Below are 21,024 nucleotides of genomic sequence, written 5' to 3' on the forward strand. Positions count from 1 at the left end.
CGAAGAAACTTGGCCCTAAGTATGTAGGTCCTTTCACAATTGAACGAATTGTGAATCCTGTGACCGTCCAATTGTCACTACCAAAAACTCTTCGGCGAATTCACCCAGTTTTCCATGTTAGTTTGTTGAAACCTGAACACACTTCTGTCTTGAGACCAACCCAGACTGATCCTCCTATACCATTGCTGATTGAGGGTGAACAACACTTTGAAGTTAAAGGGATTTTGGACTCTCGTAAATGGAGGGGTCGCCTCCAATACCTTGTGGCTTGGAAACATTTCCCATCTTCCCAAGCCGAGTGGGTTAATGAGAAAGATGTTAGAGCCCCTAAGCTGATCAAAGACTTTCACACAAAGTATCCTGATAAACCCTAGAAATGTGATTGCTAATCAATACTTTTATGTTGTTCTCTCTTACAGGACTAACGTCTTTTTTCTAGGGGGGCTGAATGTCAGCCTTCAAGATCTTTTCTACTTTTCTACTGCTTTGCATCTTTCGGCTGCCATGAGTAACGGGGGGAGGAGGGGTTACGTCTGGGAAGAGAACTGGAGGTGTTACATTCTTGTGTTGTATAAATGAGGAGTCGGGGGGGAGTATAAATTCCTGCTGTTAACTTTCTATTTCCTTGCTTAGCCTTCTTTCCTTTGCACAGCTGCGAAGCTTTATCAAAATATGTCAAGGTCAACGGACAGAGGCCGCATCACCACCTGAAGATGCCCACATTATCATATGCAGAACTTTTAATTGGAAGAATCTTTTGGACTTTGGGGGGTGGGAACAATTCCATCCCTTTGTATATGTGATCTGCGCGCCTAATTCCTTAGATTCAGAATTCTACCTGTAGCTTCCACTTTGAATTTCAATAAAAGAAAAACTTTGCTCAAATCTATGGAGTCTGAGTATTTCTTTCTTGGATTTTGAATGGAGCACAGACTGACAGCAGCTCTGCTTTCTCTCTGCTACCCTCAATTCCTTGCCATTTCTCTCATTAGTTTACTGTTAGTTTCCTTGACTATTTTTGTTTTTTACATGTTCAAAGAATTTTTATTATTATTATTGACATTTGTTGCAAGTCTTACTTCAAAATTTCAATAATAATAATAATAATAATAAAGGATAAATATAAAAACTGGAGAGAGAGAGACATAACTAAGACAGAATATCAGCCTTAGCTTTCCTGAATTCATATTTGCAGATTCGGGCTATTTGCTGATATTCTGTCTCAGTTATGTCTCCCTTTGTCCAATTTTTATACTTATCTTTTTTTTTCTTTCAATTTATCAAAGTTTTTTATGCAACCATGCTGGTTTCCTCTTGAATTTCTTATTTTTCTTTTTCAGTGGTATTGAGCTGGACTGGGCTTTTATAATCATATTTTTCAGAGTTTCCCAAACGTCTTGAGTCTCCCACCTTTTAAATTTTCATCCATGAAATCCTTCCCAAGCTCTAAGTTTGTTAAAATCACCTCTTTTAAAGTCTGAGACCCTGGTTGTTTATGTTCTGTTGCTTGTGCCTGCATTTTATCGAATTCCAATATGACATGGTAACTCCCCGCCAAAGTTTCTGCAGCTTCAACCTCCTCTAACACTTTTTCTCTATTTGTAAGAATTAGGTCCAGTATAGCTGTCCCAAAACTGATTTTCATTCTTTACCTCTATCTCTATCTAGAAAAAAATAATCCAACCTATCAAAAGCAGCAACACAGAAGACAGAATAGGAATACAAATCAAAATAGGCCAAGAAAATGGTAAGAAAACACTTATCCACTCTAAACAAGTACTAGGATCAGATGGATTACATCCCAGGGTTTCAAAGGGACTGCCAGATGTAATCTCAGAACCACTGAACTATATCTTTCAGATCTCCTGGAACATGGGGGAACTACTAGAGGACCGGAAAAGAGCTGATATGGTTCCAATCTTCAAAAAGAAAAACAGAATTCGGGAAACTATAGATCAATCTGTAATTAATTAATATTAACATAAAAATGAATACCTAGAAAAATCCTGAAAAAGATAATCAAGCAGCTGATTTATGAGCCCCTAGAAACAAACAAGAAGCCACATGGTTTTATTAAAAACAGACCATGCCAGACTAAGTTTTTTGCCTTCTTTGACAAAGTGACTAAATTAGTAGATCAGCAAAATGCTGTGGACATGTTTACTTAAGACTTCAGTAAGGCATTTGACAAATTAGACCATAGTTTACTCCTAGGTTAGAATAGAACATTATGGGATACAGTACCGCAATCAGATGGATTAGCAATTGGCTGACCACCTGCACTCAGTATGTAGTCATTAATGCAAAGATCGGCTATTAATTTTCCCAAAGAGCCACATGAAAAACAGGAAGTGTTGTGGAGGGCTGCTGCTCCCCTGCTACCACCCACATAGCAGGCTGCCCAGGAACAGTCAAAGGGCCGGATGTGGCCTGTAGGCCGTAAAATGCCCAAGTCTGCCTTAATGAAACTACATATACATGAAAGGAAGAATACTGTCTTTGGTCCAGTACTCTTCAATATTCTTAAGAGCCACGGTGGCGCAGTGCAGTACTGCAGGCTACTTCTGCTGATCACCAGCTGCCAGCAGTAAGTGCTATTGCTATTGCTATTCTTACAAATGAATCAATTGAAGGACAGAATGATGCCCATCAAATTTGTAGTTGACACCAAGCTAGAGGGAATAACTAACTCTTTGGAAGATAAGATTCAGAAGAATCTTGACAGATTTGAACACTGGGCACTATACAACAAAATGCAATTCAGTGGTAAAACAAAATATCAGAGTTGGAAACGACTTTAAGTCTTCTAGTCCAATCCTCTGTTCAAGCAGGAAACCCTATACCATTTCAGACAAATGGCTGTCCAGTTTCTTCTTTTTAAAGCCTTATGTGATGGAGCATCCCACAACTTCTGAAGGCAAGCTGTTCCACTGGTTGATCATTGTCAGAAAATATCTCCTTAATTCCAGGTTGAATCTCTCTTTGATTAACTTCCATCTGTTGTTTCTTGTCTTCCCTTTGGATGCTTTGGAAAATAGGTTGACCTTCATTTCTTTGTGGCATCCCTTCAGATATTGGAACACTGCTCTTATGTCACCCTGGTCCTTCTTTCACTAGACTAGCCATACCCAATTCCTGCAACCATTCATCATATGTTTTAGTCTCTAGGCCCCTAATCATCTTTGTTGCTGTTCTCTGCACTTTTTCCAAAGTCTCAAGAACCTTTTTTATAATGTGATGACCGAACCTAGATGTAGTATTTCAGGTGTGCTCTTACTAAGACTTTGTAAAGCAGTACTAGTAGTTAATGTGAAGCCCAGTCCAACACAATACCATTAAAAAAGAAAAACAAAAAATCCAAGAAGAAATTAGCATGGTCACACAAAGATCTCTCTGATAAACTAAAAGACAAAAAGGGTAAGTACAAAAATGGAAAGAGGGAACAAAAATGGAAAGAGGGACACATAACTAAGGCAGAATATCAGCAGATAGCCTGAATCTGCAAAGATGAAGTCAGGAAAGCAAAGGCTAAGAATAAACAAAGACTTGCAATAAAAACAGTTTTATTATAGTCTTGAGGAAACTGACATTGCAGCAGCATAGTGTATCCTCCATAGGGCTCTATGAAGGTTCACCAAATTCCTTCTGCCAGAGAGTCCCGAAGAACCTAAGCCACCCTGGAGGGGTGGTGAAGAAGAGAGGACACTCCGTAGATCACAAGGAGATTGAAAACTTGTTTGATCTGGGGGAAAGCTCTCAAATCCGGCAGGAAGGAAGAAAAAGATGGCCATTGTGTGCCTGACCAAAACTGTGACAGCCTGACTTGAGAAGATTGAGGAAGAACCGTGTGGCAACTGGGTGAGAATTTTCCAACTTCTCTTGAGGAATTTACCCCTTTTATAACTGGCCTGAATGACAGTGGGACTGAAAAAGATGGGGGTGGATTTGTTTATCTACCACCCCCTAAGAATAGTGGCCAACAAGCACAAAGCTGAAATAGATCCGGACAAGAAATTTGAACTATTGGAGATACTGGAGAGAAATAAGAGTTAAAAGAGAAAAATTGGACTGGTTATTCTAAGGAAATCAATTGGATTTTTACTGAACTAAAACTTTCTTTTTGGAATATAAATGGCTCTGGAACCCCTAAAAAGGAAAAGATTCGGCTTAAGTACTGTTAAAGGAAGTTAAAGGAGAGGAGCAGAAGAAAAATAGCGCAACAGTGACAACTGCTGGCCGGGAAAAAACTAATATAGCAAAAATGAAGAAAAGAGAGAGTAACAATCTACCTTCGGGAGTTTATGAAAGAACATTGTTACTAGACGTGGATAAACTGCCTGCACCTAGGGATTGTTTACAGAGAAAATTGCAGAGAAAGAGAAAGTGTTAAGTTTTAAACATTGTTGCTTTCTGTTTGGATATGGATTTTATAAACTGAGTAACTGAAACTGGAAAATAACAGAAATTGTTTATAAAGCAAGTGAAGACTTTTATTCTTCTGCTCTCCTTTTGGTGATTTATAATTATACAAAAGCCCTTTTTTGCATGAAGACTGATGCAAATAACGAATTAAGTGGCTCTACTGCCTGGTACTTCCTTGCTCTCTTTAGTGGACCGTTTCCTAGAATTTTTCCTTGTTATTTTGACTTTCGTTGCAAGTCTTTGCTCATTTTGAGTCTTTGCTTTCCTGACTTCGTCTTTGCAAATTTAGTCTATTTGTTGATATTCTGTCTTAGTTATGTGCTCCTCTTTCCATTTTTTTTTGTATTTATCATTTTTGTCTTTCAGTTTATCAGTGAGATCCTTGTGCAATTATTCTGATTTCTGTTTGGATTTCCTGTTTTTTTTTTTCTAAGTTCTTACACTTAGGCACAGTAATCATTGTGAAAGTGATTTAGATGTCCTAATGGGCCATCACTTAAATATGAGCCAGCAGTGTGCTGCAGCTGCCAAAAACAACAACCCAATGAGGTCTTAGGCTGCATCAATATCATGTGAAGTGAAAGTGCCTCTTTAAATTGGACCAGTGAGACCACACATGGAATATTGCATCCAGTTCTGGTCACCATGATACAAAGAAGATGCTGAGATCCTTGAAAGAGTACAGAAAAGAACAACAAATATTATTATGGGGCAACTAGAGGCTAAACTATATTATGAATATTGAGAGAACTAGGTTATGTCTAATTTAACAAACAGAAGGACTAGGGGGTGACATGGTTTATTTATTTATTTCTATCCCATCTTTATTATATATACAAATAACTCAAGGCAGCGAACATATCCAACAGATCTTATTCCTCCTATTTTCCCCACAACAACCACCCGGTGAGATGAGTTGGATTAAGAGAGTAACTGGACAAAGATCACCCAGCTGGCTTTCATGGCTAAGGTGGAACTAGAAGTCAGTCTCTTGCTTTCCAGTCTGTGCTAACCACTAGATCGAACTAGCTCTTGATATCAGTCTTCCAGTACTTGAGGGTCTATCATAAAGAGAGTGTCAACCTATTCTACAAAGAACTTGAGGGCAAGACAATAACAGGTGGAAACTTACTAAAGAGAGATCCCACCTAGAATCAAGGAGAAATTTCCTAACTCTGAGAACGATCAGTGGAATGGACTTGCCTCCAAAAATTATGGGTGTTCCATCACTGGAGGTTTTCAAGAAGAGATTGGACAACCATGTCTTGAATAGTACAAGGTCTGGTTGGGCAGCAGGATGGGCTACAAGGCCTCAAAGTCCCTTCCAAACTTGTTATTCTATGATCTATAACTCTAATTGCAACTTCTACATTTCCTTTTGTCTGTTACACGCTCCTGCCAGCATGAGTTTAAGCAGTTTAAGACCTTTGAATTTTGTGCAATTCAAAAAGAGGCTGGAGTTGATCCACTCTATTGCATCTTTATCTAATTCAGCCCTGATTAAGAGCTGATCTTTATCTTATCTGCCTGAAGAAGCTCAACCTCTTCAATGTTACTCAGGACTAACTTAGCCCACAACTGACTTGAAGTTATGTAATGTATTTGTCATGGTTGACTGCTATGCAGTTCTTCTTGCAACTAGACAACAGTAATAGGAGAGGAGAGGGAAGGCATTGGAATGTAAGAGAGGCCTGGGAGGGAAATTTGAAACCAAAGACTGAGAAGCCCTAGCAACCGACTGCAGTTACAAAGGAGCGAGTGAGGGATGCCCCATACTAGGGATTGAAGACCCACTGGGCAAAAATAGGCAAACATGGGCAAGGTAGCCGAGCCGAAGACCCCCTTCTCCCTTCTCGAATCAATGTGGTCTGAGGTAGCCAAGTGGAAAGTGAAGTTGCTAGCTGAATGGGACAACCCCACTGAGTGGAAGCTCCCAATCACCAGTTGCAGCCTGTCCATGGAACAGATGAGGAGAAGTTCATAGGGATAGAGATTCATACTATGACAACACCGGGAGCCGCCACCACCATCATCAGGCCAGGAGTTGTGAAACCCCTGGTTGTGCTGGTTACTCCTCCTGCTATTCTTCAGCCGGCAGCTCCAGTTACAGCTGGACCCTGGCACAAGTGGTGACGGTCTTCGCCACTCCTCCTCTGTTGCAGCCAGGAGCACCGGTGGCGGCAACTAGAATTCCGCCCCAGGGATTTGTCCTGGTATGAATGGAATGCCACTCCCCCGGTGGCCTGTTTCAATGGGCGCCCAGGCCACCTAGCCCATTTCCTGGCTCAACCCTGATAACACACGGAGCATTATGAAGCAATGTACCCAGGTGATATGGCCTGGATCCATGTCATCACAGTCAATCTGGAAGACAGCACTTCAGAGTGGCTGGTGTTGCTGCATGGTGAAAATACCCCTGACCTGGATGACCTTGACATCTTCATGCAAGCCCTGTGAGAGAGGTTCAAAAACCCAATGGTGGCCTGGCACTAAAGCCCATATCCATGCCCTGAAACAGGGGAAATGACTGGTAACAGAGTACATTCAAGATTTCTGCTGCCTTGACAGTCACTTGGGAGACTAGTCTGAATACTTGATGGTCTACCATTTCCAAGAGGGACTGAACAAGGAACTTTATCAGAATTGCCTACCCTGGGAGGGGTGGTGGTGCCGTGCAATCTTCCCTCCATCCAGCAAGGGAGAGGAAACTCCGATCCCTCCCAAGATGGGACCAGTCTTCTATGAAAGCAAGAGTGAAGGAAAAGACGACTCAATGGTAATGGTACCCTATGACTGCGAGGGTGGAGATTTCAATTTCCTCCTTGGGGTTAAAGGGGATCCTAATGTTTCTGTTGGACTTGATCCTGTTGGATCTCTGATCAGCCCGCAAGTCATAGAGAAGCTAAGGAAGCTAAAGATAAAGCTGAGGAAGCTAAAGAAGCTAAAGAAGGGGGCAGGGTGCCAGCCTAAATGAGCCTGTGAAATTGAAAACAAGACCCACACAGAGATTATTCCATTTATCATCGCCCCTGGAATAACAGAGGCCATAGTCCTAGGCATGACGGGAAAAATGGAGCCCACCTGTTGACTGGGATAGAAACAAATGGCGGATGCAAAGGAAAATATCCAACCCGCGAGAATTAGTGAAAGTGCAAAGAAGCTGCCACATGCCTGCGAAAAAAGAAAGAGAAAGCAGAAACCGCCAATAAACTAGAGGGAGGAGATAGCTTAGAGCTGCTGATTCATAAAGAGTATCGCAATTTGGCTGAAATCTTTAGCGAGAAAGTGCCCAACACACTTCCACCCCACTGCCCCACAGACTGTGCAATTGAGATTATGCCTGGGGCCAAGTTACCAAAGTCAAAGCTATAGTCGATGACACTTAAGGGGATGGAGGAGCTTCGTACCTTCATAGACCAAAATTTAGCCAAAGGTTTCATTCAGCTGGGCATGTCGAGGATGGCAGCCCCAGTGCTTTTTAAAGAAAAGAAAAATGGGTCCCTTAGGCTGTGCATTGACTATAGGGAGCTAAACTGGGTATGTACGGAAAATATGTACCCCTTCCTGTTGATGGACATGTTGGGGCAGCTTGCAAAGGGAAGGATCTTCACGAAGCTGGATTTGAGGGAGGCATATTATTGAGTGAGAATTAAGGAAGGGGATGAATGACATTTAACTGCCACCAGTTCCTGATGCTGTTTGGACTACAGGGCCCCCCAGCAGTGTTCATGCAGCTGATAAATGACATCCTGCATGAGCACTTGTATAAAGATGGCATAGAGTTGGATCCTGGGAAGGTCTGGGTGATATTACAGTGGGAGCCCCTGTGAATGAGGAGACAACTGCCGGCTTTACAAACTTCTATCTCCAAACCATCCCCACATTCATTCAAATAGCTCTACCAATCATGAATTTACTGAAGATGAAAGGGGAAGCCAAGCCCAGTTAACCCGCGAACTGGTCACACAAGTGCCAACTCACATTTGAGAAACTAAAGCATCTTTTCGCCACCGAGTCAGTTCTAAAGCACACTGACCCAGATGAGCCCTTTGTGATACAAGTAGACACCAGTGATGTGGCCATGATGGTGCTGCTGCTCCAGAAGAATGCAAAAGGAGTGTTGCAGCTATGAACTTACACGTACAGTGAAACACCCAGTGTTTCACTGTACTTTGTTAAGGCCCTTCTGTAGCTCACAGCTGAAGCTGTTCATTGAGCCTCCAGATCACGGGTGTCAAACCTGCCACAACATGCTGCCATCACGTGACTTTTGTGACGTTTCTCCCATTCACAGAGCTGGGGTGGCCTGTACATGACGCATCCAGCCCGTGGGCCACCAATTTGACACCCCTGCTCTAGACTCATCCTGAGGTTCCATGCTAAGTACCTGGACCAACCCCGATAGGTTAATTAGTGCAAAAAGATCATGGTATAATAATACATGTGTTTTGTTTCTTCTTTGTGAAATCATCTTTGTGAAGGGTCAGCATGTCATGATTGACTCGCTATGTATCCTCGCTTGCAACCAGACGATAGTAACGGGAGGAGGGAGAGAAGCCACTGGAATGTAAAGGATGCCTGGGAGGGAAATCTGGAATTCAAGTGTGCAAAACTGAACTCCTGAAACAGACTCAATCAACACAAGGTCACTGGCTGGGAATGTCCGAGGCAGACAGATCATTCCCAAAACAAAGTGAGTGCAAATGATTGGTGAAAAATGGACATTGGAGGACTAGTGGGGGAAAGTGAAAGGTTTCCTATACTGTTTATGTGCAGAATAGTTAGAACTGGCTTTTCTATTTCTGTACCCACATGGAATTTTCAGTAATGTTATACTGTTGGTAAAAAATGTCCCAGGAGTTTCTTTTGCTGCCTTATCCAGTGGGATAGTTGACAGTATTAATGTAAACTGTATTTTATTAATCCCTTATAGCATATAAAACTGAACCGACTCATTGATCTTAAAGTCCAGTTTCCAAGGTTTTGAAACATAAGTAAAACATTTGAATAAAATCAATAGTCTTACCTTAAACCAGAGCTTTTAATTGCTTCTATGCCTTTTGGCTAAGAACAATATAAAAGTTTTTTTTAATTACAGATTTTAAATATATTTGTTGGATATATAGCTAAAATTTGTATTTTGGTTCTTTCTGCTTGATAATATATTAAAGTAATCTCTTCTTTCAGACACACTATTTTCAGACCACAGACCTATACTTTCTCACTTTCACAGAGAGGAAAAGATACATATAAGAAATCAGTGTGATACCTGAAAAAGGGATTTTTCAGGTCAAGAAGGTTGCTGGATTTAGAGCCTGTTTGATCCACTTGAGCAACAATACTTATGTCATAACTCTGTCTGAAAAAGAAAAGTAAGTGGTATGGTGAATAGTCATCTAGTTATCCTTTATGACATTTAAACAAGACCAGTTCAAGCTAATGGAGATCCTGAATGTATTGAAAGGTGTAAGCAAAAGCAATTGTGAACTTGATTTAAAAAGGAAAAACCAATTTCAGCCACTGCTCTTCTAAAGTATTATAGAAAAGATCAAACATTTTCTGCTACGCTATTTAATCTAGAAAGTGCAATAATTGTAAATAAATAACTAATTTTATGTAGGCCTATCCTATTTTATTTCCTGAATACACAAGTATAGCTTGCTGTTTTTCAAGAACAGTATGTACTCAAATGTACCATATTGAAAGACATTAGAGATAATGAAGGCAAGTTGACAATAAAATCCAAATTGCAAAATGTTTACCTGAAAAAAATACTGCTTCCCCCAAAATAAGACTGGGTCTTATTTTCTTTTAGGCTTGAAAATAAGCACAGGCTTATATTCGGGGAGGCCTTATTTTTTTTGAGGTGCAGGAGACTGCCCTTAACGTGGCCCATGGATCAGCTGAGCCAGTGAGACAGAAAGCCATCTGGCCCGTCGGAATCGGCTCCTCCCTCCGCCTCTACCCAGTTGCTGCTGCTGCTTAAGAAAAGGACAATTCTGGAATATTGTAGGAAGCGTGTGCTTATGGTAGAAGCAAACCGCAACCTGTCCCTTTCAAACAATCAAATGTGGGGTGGGAGAGGGAAAGAGAAAGGACGGAGGGGAATAACAAGAATTGAAGGCAACGCTGTTTGAAAGGATTTCCTCTCCACCTTTTCTTTCTCTCTCTGTCTCTGTCTCACACACAGATTTGATGAGAAACAGCGAAGGGCAAAAGTGGTGCCCCGAGGCCCGGCCTCTGCGTGGGCAACCCCCGCTTGGCCAACGCAAGAAATGGGCTCCCTCATAGCACATCTCCTGCGTGAAGCCAGCTGGGCACGATCCCCCTCAGAGCGTTGGCGGCCAAGATCAGGACAGAGCAAGATCAGCAGGCCAGACTTGGTGAGCCAGACCAAGTGCCATGGATGCACTGCTGCTTCTCATGAGGAGAAGAGCACACTAGAATCCAAACGCTGGGCCTTGCTGGACTTGGAAGCCAGGGATCCTGAAGGCATCCCAGCCAGTAAAGGCTGCCCAAATCCCCGGGCTGTTTGCAATGCGAGCGAGCTGTACGCAGGAGCAGCGGCACCACCGTCAACTTTGACATACTGGCACAGTCTAAGAGCAGGACCCTGCAAGGCTTGTTGTGGCATTGCACTTGTGAACAGCAGACCATTGTGAGCTTCATCTCACCGGCACAGCTGACATTCTGCCGTGAATGGCTGCGCTGATATGTTGAACCTCACGGCGGTGCCTCTGCTTGCACACACAACACCACAACAAACCTTACAAGGTCCTGTTCCAAGAGGTTGTGCCGATGTGACAAACCTCATGGTGATGCCACTGCTTGCACATGCAATGCTATAGCAAGCCTTGCAGGGTCCTGGGATACACTGAAGCCTCGGAATGGAGCCTTTTTGACAAACTGCAGGAAAATGGGGACAGGGATTTTTCTGTCAGTCATCCTTTCCTCAAGCTCAGCACAGATGGACATCCCAAAAAGGCTCCATCCCGAGCCTTCAGTGTTGCAATCCTGGGATATGTGTCCTTTCCTCAAGCGACATTTGATTGCTTGAAAGGAACAGTCTATATCTGTAGAGAAGGAACGAGAGGCAGCCCCCAGCCCTCACTGCCTCAGCTGATCCGCGGGCCTGATTAAGGGGTCGAGCAGCCATATGGTGACTGGGAAGGGGAAGGGCTGCCTCCTGTGCTGTCCACGCCCACCCCCTTCACTAAGGCTTATTTTTGGGGTAGGGCGTGTTTTCAGGGAACACACAGTAATTTTTATATTATATTGTACTTTGTAACTGATTTTGGAATCTGTAAAGTAACAATCAACTCAAAACACCTAACAAACATATTTCAAATAATTTTTGCTATGTTCAAGTTCACTACTGAATCCATTAGACTAGGAGTGTCAAACTCAATTTCATTGAGGGCCACATCAGCATTATGGCTGCCCTCAAAGGGCCAATTGCATGTAAGACTATGATGATTCACAGAAGCCAGGTGGATGTGGCTGTGTAGGCATGGCTGGATGGTCGCAGCTGGGTCCCCATGATTAGGTGCACATGGTTGGGTGGGTATAGCTGACTCGATGTGGCCAGCTCAATGCCACTCACTGGGCATGGCTGGTTCAAATCTATTTTGGATTCAAATCTATTTTGGGACGGCTGGGTCAGGATGGAATAAGTTATACTGGCTAACTTGACGTGGAGACAACTCGGTGTCTCACAAGCTCCTTGCCTCCACAAACTGCTGGTAAGACAAGCATATGCACATGTGCACACACACACTGCATTCCAAGCTCGGGGACTTGTATTCATAGAAGGAGAGACCTTCTCCTCAAGCCTAGGCATGATTGGCAGCTTGCTACCTCAGATGCGGGTAATAGTCTCCAAGCTTGGAATGGTGTATATGTGTGCATGCACATAGCACACCAAAGGAGATGTTCTTCTCCCAATCCCATACATTGTTGATGTTTCCCTGTCTGTTGCCCCCTCCCTTCAAAGCAGGAGATGGGGGACGCTGCTGCGTGTGAAAGTGCAGAGGAGAAAGTTTGCAGGAAACAGTTTCCTCTGAGTCCAATTTCTGCCTTGACAGATCTCTGGAGAGGAGGAGGGGGTGGCAGGGGAGCAGCACTCCCCTATCCTGCATGAGGGATGTTGGCCCTTCTTGAAAGGGAATCCCCATTTCCAATCATGGTAAGGATGCTGGCTTGTTGGGGCAGCCTCCCCCATACAGCTCCCCCACCACCCCTCCTCCTCTACAGAGATCTTTCAAGGCAGATAATGGACTCAGAAGAAACTGCTTCCTGCAAGCTTTCTCCTCCGCGCTTCCACATGCAGCAGTGTCATCCTCTACCTCCTGCTTTGCCAAAACGCCAACCATGTCTGGGATTAGAAGAATGTCTCCTTTGGTGTGCTGTGCACCTGCCTGCACGCGCGCGCAAACACACACACACCATTCTAAGCTTGGAGACTTTTATCCACATCTGAGCTTGCAAACTGCCAATCATGCCTGGGCTTGGGGACAAGGGGCCCTCTCCTTCCTCTGTGGATAAAATCCCCAAACGTGGAATGCAGTGTTTGTGTGCGCGCACATGCTTGGCTGCCAGCAATTTGGGGAGGTGATGAGCTTGTGAGGCACTGAGTTGTCCCAATGTTGACTTAGCCAGTACAACTTATTCTGTCCCGAGTCAGCTGTCCCGAGTCAGCCACGCCCAGTGAGCAGCGTTGAGCAGTCCACGTCATGCCAGCCATGCCCATCTAGTAGTTGTGACTCAGTTGTGACCACCCAGCAATGCCTACTAAACCACGCCCACCTGGTCTCTGTGAATTGTCACATTCTGTGCCTGCCCACCCAATGTGGTTACTGCTGCTGAATAGCTCCACACATTGGAGAAGCTCCCACTGCCTGTCCTCTGCTAGTGCTGCTTCCACTGACAAGATACCCAAAGAAGCTCAATAAGGTAATTACTCAATCACCTCCTCCTACTAGTCTGCTTACGGGCCAGATCTAAACACATAATGGGCCGGATCTGGCCCACTGGCCTTGAATTTGACATATTTGCATTAGACTCCCAGTCATAGAAAACTTTTGACAAATTGCTTTGAGGACATTTCCCCATTTTCTCAAGATGATTCTACACATCTTACCTCTTGTTGGCAATAAGGAGGCATGTCCCTGAGAGGGTGTCACCAGCCTTAGCAAAAAGCGGAGACTGAAACAGGCACCGAACTTGATACCAGTGGGTAAGAGGTTCTGTGGGAGCAGTTGAAAGCCAAACAGTCATTCTAATAGAAGGACAGAGACAAAAATCAAGAGTAGAAACTTCATGAATCTACAGTCCATCTTTGAAATATTTATTGTAGTTTTAAAAACAGATTCAGCTGCACGATTGGTTTGTGCAAGCCAATATAATATACATTAGAAGTTCATATGCAACTTACATGTTTCCCCCAAAATAAGACCCAGTCTTATATTTTTTTTGCCATCCAAAAAGGCACCACTGACTTCCACTGACTCACCTTGCAGCAGCGGCACTAACAGCCCCACCCAGCAAGAGCCTGCTGCCAGGGGCCACTTCTTCTGCGGATGCTTGTTACCGCTTGCGCGTGTCAACCCCAGCCTCCGTTTCGCTGTCAGAGCCCTTCAGGAAAGGCCTCTTATAATGAAATGAGGTCAGGGGGTGCTGTGCACGTCAATCCAGAGCCAATTTCTCAGCTGTAGAGGCCTTTCCTATAGGCCTCTAACAGTGAAACAGAGACTGGGGGGGCGACACACACAAGTGGCAGCAAGTGGCTGCAAAAGAAGTGGACTGGCAAGGCGAGGCAGGTGTCGGAGTGTGTGAGGCCTTGCTGCAACCATCTGAAGGTAAGTACCGGTAAGGCAGCTCCACCCCACCCCACCCAGCTTGATTTTTAGCCACGTGCCTCGCCCCACCCCATGCGCCCTGGAGTAGGCGGGGTTATCTTAACTAGGGCTTTTTGGGGGAGTAGGCTTATATTGGGCCCACGTGTAAAAATCAAGCTAGGGCTTATTTTCAGGACAGGTCTTGTTTTCAGGAAAACACGATAAATTCAGGGTCAAATAACACAACTTTAGAATTAACTACCCTCTTTAATCAGTCTTGAGATAAATAATGTTAGACTAGGAAACTGCATTTCCAAATAAGAACAATAGGAAAGAAAATGCAGAAATGCGCATTTTCTTTCTTTTCTTTATTTTTCACATATTTAGCCACAGGACACAAAATATAATTGCCATTTACAGTTGCTATTGTAATCTGGCATGTTCAAATTAATGTTGTACAAGATTGTAATAACAATTAACATCTGATGGTAGGAAAGCACATCTTTGTCCTCACTTACACTGAACCAATGAAGGCTACATCAAACCAGAAAGCCAATCCATGGACTAATCCTGAATGTAGCATGTGGAATTTGAATGGAATTTCTATCCTGGAAAATAAAAGTCACAGTGAGTCATATGAAGCTAACTTCTTGTGAACACATTGGCCTATATACATGGACAACATACAATGTACGTTACATACTAGGAATATAATAACCCTTTCACACAGTATATATGGCACCATTACTCAAGTCAAACATTATCGTCTGTAGCAATATGGAGAATTCAGAACTTTTCCAACATAGAAGAGTTCTCACTGCACACTTCAGAGACTCAGAATGGCTTATGTAGTGACTTATGTAGTGACAAAGAGAGTAAAAATTTTCTTTGAAGTGTTATTTAATTAAAGAAGTGTTTCTCACTCTTTGTGACCTTAAGATGTGTGGACTTGAATTCCAGTATTTCCCTGATAGTCACACATCTTAAAAGTTGCCAAGGTTGAGAAAATCTGGATTAAAGAAATGTAATCTTTCTTTTAAAAAAAGACTGGTTCTTAATTCCTATTTCAATTTAAATTTACACATTCAAATTTCAAGATAAAAAGATCCTCAAAACAAATATGTACAATAATTCTATGTTAAATGTTTATCTATGCTGATATCTCAGAATTATCAACTAGGTTCCAACTTTGAGTCCAAAAGAAAGATACTTGGATTGAGAACAGGCATTAGCTAAATGACATGGGTCTTATTTAGGGAATGGACTATTTTTAGATTTTATAAGAAATGACAAAAATCAGCAGACAAGCATTGAAAATGACCCCATCAGCACCTAATCCACAGCAATTCAAATAATCCACCATGATGATTTTTCCAGTTTACTCAAAACCTATTCCCCCAAGATACTGAGCAAATAAGTCTTAGCTTCCCACAAAGTATGCTTGATATAGACACTATAAGAGTTTTATTCCTTCACCAGGGCAAAAATCCATACCCCCAGTATAAGCAAAGAAGCTAACCAGAAGCATGGTCTATATCAGGGGTGGGCAAACTTTTTGGCTCGGGGCCGCATTGACTTTTAAAATTTGACAGACGGGCCGGGTCAGCACAAGATTTTTGGGGAATCGCCCCCCACCCTTCCCCCTTCTCCTCCTTCCCCTCCCCTCGGAGGCCCCTGAGTCAGGAGTTGCTACCGCCGGCGCGACTCGCGCGGCTCCAGTCCCGCGTTGCCTCGGGAAGGAAAGGCAAAAGGAAGAGCCGCGGCGGTGCTTTGCAACGGAGCAGCGGCACCGGAGGCTCAGGCTCAGCGGCTCCTGGTTTTGCCTTTTCCTTCCCAAGGCAACGCGGGACTGGAGCCGCACGGAGCTGCGCTGGCGGTAGCAACTCCTCACAGCCCCAGCCAGACACCTGAGCGGAGCCGGGCGAAACTGCCTGTTGCTGCTGCCGGAGCACCGCCGGGTCACCTCCTCCAAGCAGCTCGCCCGCCCGCCGGGCTTCCCCTCTGTCGCGCGGCTCGGGGCCAGGCGCGGCGCCCATGAGTTAAAAGGAAGCCGAAAGTTGCTGGGAAGTTGCTTGGGTGCTGGGAGCAGGCTTTTAAAGTGCCGCCCGAGCAAAGTTTAAGCAGCCCTTCCTGCTCCTCGGCGGGAAGACGCTCCTACCTGCAAACTTTGCCTGTGCAAAGTTTAAGCCTGGAAGCCCCGGAAACCCAAGCAACTTCCCAGCAACTTTCGGCTTCCTTTAACTCGCAGGCGCTCATGCCTGGCGGAGGGGAAGCCGGAGCCTCCTCCAAGCAGCCCGCCCGCCCGCCCGCCGGGCTTCCCCTCCGCGCGGCTTGGGGCCAGGTGCGGCGCCCGCGAGTTAAAAGGAAGCCAAAAGTTGCTGGGAAGTTGCTCGGGTTTCCGGGGCTTCCAGGGCTTTGCAAAGGCAAAGTTTGCAGGCGGAGCGTCTTCCCGCCGAGGAGCGGAAGGTTCCGCCCGGCGGGCGGGCGGGCTGCTTGGAGTGGGCTGCTGTGCGGCTCGGGGTGAGGCGCGAGTGCCCGTGAGTTAAAAGTTGCTGGGAAGTTGCTCGGGTGCTGGGAGCAGGCTTTTAAAGTGCCGCCCGAGCAGGACCGCCGAGCCGGAACGGGGCACCAAGGCAGGGCAAGGCTCCACCAGCAGCGGCCTAGCTTTAGGTGGCTCCAAGCAGCCCGCCCCGCCCGCCGGGTGGAACCTTTCCCGCTCCTCGGCGGGAAGACGCTCCAGCCTGCAAGCTTTGCCTTTGCAAAGTTTAAGCCTGGAAGCCCGGGAAAAAGGGGATCGGCGGGGACTCACCTTCGGAGAGGTCGCACTTGAAGGTGATTTCGAACTCCCAGCCGAGGCCTTTGCAAATTTCTTTTCTTTCCTACCCCTAGATCGCTCCGCACTGTTTTGCAGCTTTGGGGGCCACGCGACACAGGGCAATACGCCACACCCAGCGATTTTTTTCAGGGGCGGGCCGGATTGGACAGACCAATGGCAGTTATTTTTTTTCAGGGTGGGCCGCATTGGACAGACCAACGGGCCGGATGTGGCCCCCGGGCCGTAGTTTGCCCACCCCTGGTCTATATTATGTCAGTTCTGGATCACCACTGAAAATATTTCAGGGTTTAGAGTTCTAGCAACTCTAAAATAATGAAAGAGGAGGTTTAGACTACTCTTCATGCCAATTTCCCAAACTGTAAGCCCATGAAGGCTCATTTATATAGATTCCGAATGGGAAGTGCATGGAAGAAGGAGAGTTATATCACCAAGTAAGATCAAAAGGTAGCTGCAAAAGTTTGCCAATCTACTATAGAAAATTATCGACCATAATTATGATGGTTGATATTTTGATATCTAATTGCAAACAAGTCTTATTAATATACAACAAACATAACATTTCTAAAGGAAATATAAGTTCTCCAAGTTGGAATCACAGTGGGATCACAGAGTTGAATTTTTTGGAGAAAAGATTACCTGTGCAAATCTGCTTCTTTGGCATCTAAGAAGTTTACGGTGTATTTAACAGATTTGGCCATTAGAATCCTAATATCAAAGGTATCCTAGGAACAAAAACATAAATTAATGACTAGTTCTGGTTAGGGTAGGATGACTAAAATCTTGGCTCCCAATTAAAAGGAAAGTTGATAATATATTGTCTATGGACCAGAAAATGTCTGGAAAAAAATAAATATTTCAGTTGATTTTTCCTCCAGCTCATTTGCACCAATTGAGAAAGCTAGACTCTATTATACGGTTGTGAACTTTCCACAAAGCTGTCTGTCAGTACACACATATAGTACATGTCTGCAACTTCTTAAACCAAGCACACATTTTTCTGGTATTGTGCTGGCAGCTGCACAATCCTGGGGAAAAATATAGCTATTTCAGATCTAACGCATTGCAGAGTTATATTATAGCAATAGCACTAGTGCTTTACAGCCCTCTCTAAGCAGTTTACAGAGTCAGCATATTTCCCCCAACAATTTGGCTCCTCATTTTACCCACCTCGGAAGGATGGAAGGCTGAGTCAACCTTGAGCCTGGTGGGATTTGAATTGTAGGCAGCTGGCTGCAGCAGAAGTAGCTTGCAGTACTGCACTGTGCCACAGAGGCTCCACAAATGCTACACTTTCCTTCTTAGTTTGCAGGCACACTGAAGCAGAAGCAGAGGTAGACAGCGGGCAGAGGTAGACAGTGAACAAACTTCTTTGGGATTTAAGCCTCCAGTTCTAACACTTTATCCAGTCAATATTTTGGTCACAATTAATTCCAAAAATCTTTAAATGGGGGAAAACCAGCTAACCATGAATTAATACAAAGATTAACCTAATGGATCTACAAGCATAATGTATACATTCAGAATTTTCATTCTAAGTAGTCTTCTTTTCAAGAAAATAAATAAGGATGTGCTAACTGTGTCATAGCTGCCATTCTGCTGCTGCTGCTTCACATGTTGCCAGCCTGACAAAGCAATGGTGGAAGGAATTGGAATGTGGGTGGTTTGGGAGGGATTGGGTTTGAAGTAGAGTCGGCCTGATGAGAGGAGTACCAATCAAGAACAAGGTCAACAAAAGGAATGCAGTGGACTTGAGGCTGACATCCCGGTGTTATGGCACATCTCTATGGAGCTCCGTGGAATCACACCAAATTTGACCTCCCAGGAGATTCTGAGGGACCCAAGTCACACTGGAGTGGTGATGAAGACAGAGAGGACACTACGTCGATCACAAGGAGACCACAAACTCGTTTGATCTGGAGTAAGTTCTCAATCCGGCGGGGAAAAAAAGATGGCCATTGTGTGCCTGACCAAAGCTGTGACAGCCAACTGATGAAGCAACCATAAAAGACTGAGGAACAGTGGGGTCAATCTGGGTGAGATTTTTCCAATTTCTGTTGAGGAACTTTCCCCCTTAAAGCTAGCCTAGGTGAAAGTGGGACTCAAAGAGAGAGTGGGATTATTTGTTTTCCACCCCCAAAAAATAGCAACGAGCAAGCCTGAGCTTGCTCTATAGAGCTATCTATGTTTCCAAATAGGGAAAAGAGAACTTTTCAGAAAAGAGAAAGAAGTTTGAAGGCAGGAAAGTCGGACTGGAGATTTTAACAATACTGACTAAGTTGAAAATTTTTGTAATATAAAATCCTGACCCCTGGAATTTTAAAAAAGTTTTGGATTGGAAAGACAATGAGAGAGGGAAAGGAGAGAAATAGAGGAACAGCGACATCTAACAGGTGGAAAAAAACACTGAGAAGTGAAAGTGAGTGAAAGGATGGCCTTGAATGTCTGCTGAAGATTAACCTGTTTGCTACAAATAACACCTGCACCGACAAATTGTCTATACAGGATAGCAGAGACAGAGAGTGAAACACTGTGACTTTTTAAACAGTGTAGCTCTTTGAACTTATATGGAAGCTAAACAGACAACGCAAACAGAAGCTGGGAAATAGCAGGGAACTATTTTTTTTCCTTTCTGAACTCTCAGAGCTTTTGGTGATCTATGAGCCTTTGTGGTTGAACTCTGGGGCTTGGTGGGCTTATATGGATTACAAATTATCAAAAGAACAGTTTTTGAAGAACTTGGGGACTAACAAGTAACCTTTTTTTTGGAGTACAATAACAGAAAGTGTGAAATTTCTTGGAGATTGAGAACAAGAGGGGAGAAAGAAAAAGGGATCTTGTGACTGTTAATTTTTGAGAATACTTTTTAAAAGTGGGAAGTTGGTTGGGGACTGTGGAAATGTTGGTATAATATTTGTGTTATTATTATCTCTTTTAAATCCCTTAAATTATCTAAGACCATCCAAAATAACAAGTACTTCAATTTAAGTAAATTGGGGGGAGGGGGGAGAAATGCATCTGCACCATCAGCAGCATCAGCATCTAGTCCAGCAAGTCAAAAATCATCAGATAGCATATTGTAACAGAAAAAAAATGAATACGATGTAAGCAGAAATGAAATCAATGCTCCAATTATTGCAAGAAGCCACAACAAACATTTTTTGAAGATATGAAGGAAAGAATGGAAAAGATGGATGATAAAATGGAGATTATTCAACAAATAATAATTAAAAATGAACAACGAATTCAGAAAGTATAAGCAAAATCAGAACAAACAGAAAAAAGTGGAAGAGATGAATCATAAGCTCACACAGGCAGACAAAAATATGGAGAACAATAATGACTTTGGAGAGAGATCAAGCTGAATATTTCTTGAGATTCCAGAACATTGAGGAAGAAAAAGGGGGAAACCTTGCTGAGATAATGGCAGAACTGTTGGCGGATGTCTTGGAGGTGAATAAACAGGAGATGCTTGCTGGGTTGGATGAAATATTTAGAATATATACAAGATATGCAACAAGGAACAAACTCCCCAGAGAAGCATATGTGAGAAGGCAATATGAGCAGAGATACTCCAAAGAAAAGAGATGAACCACTGGAATATAAAGGGAGAGAAATAGTAGTCTTGAAACAGATCCCTAGAAGAGTAAGAGATACAAGAAAACAATATCAATTTTTGACAAGACAACTAATCAAACATGGAGTGAATTTCAGATGGCTGATACATGAGGGAATATTGGTGATTTGGATGGAACAAAGACATCGACTGGATTCTATAGACAAAGCAGAGCAATTTTATGACCAGCATTTTGGGTCATATGAGGATAAAAGAGAAAGAGAGGAAATTGATGGAAAACAAACAAGAGGGGAAAATCATCAGGAGGGGAAAATATACAACAAAAGGAAGATAAAATAGAGCAGAACAAGAAAGTG

General features: G+C 43.6%; 1 protein-coding gene across 6 annotated transcripts in view; it reads right to left on the minus strand.

Moving 5' to 3' along the window:
- CARM1 (coactivator associated arginine methyltransferase 1) overlaps positions 1–21,024 on the minus strand; it is an 82,306-nt gene that overhangs the window by 11,954 nt on the left and 49,328 nt on the right. For all 6 annotated transcript variants that reach the window (XM_087957140.1, XM_087957138.1, XM_026675492.2 and 3 more), the window contains 4 exons: positions 17,731–17,816; positions 14,777–14,866; positions 13,562–13,699; positions 9,692–9,781 (listed from right to left, as the gene is read on the minus strand). In XM_087957140.1, the coding sequence (XP_087813266.1) occupies positions 9,692–9,781; positions 13,562–13,699; positions 14,777–14,866; positions 17,731–17,816 (404 nt within the window). The remainder of the gene's footprint in view (positions 1–9,691; positions 9,782–13,561; positions 13,700–14,776; positions 14,867–17,730; positions 17,817–21,024) is intronic.

This window comes from Notechis scutatus, chromosome 2, assembly GCF_049901735.1.
Source record: "Notechis scutatus isolate UNSWTSFEM ecotype Mainland chromosome 2, rNotScu1.2, whole genome shotgun sequence".
Classification (NCBI taxonomy): Eukaryota; Metazoa; Chordata; class Lepidosauria; order Squamata; family Elapidae; genus Notechis; species Notechis scutatus.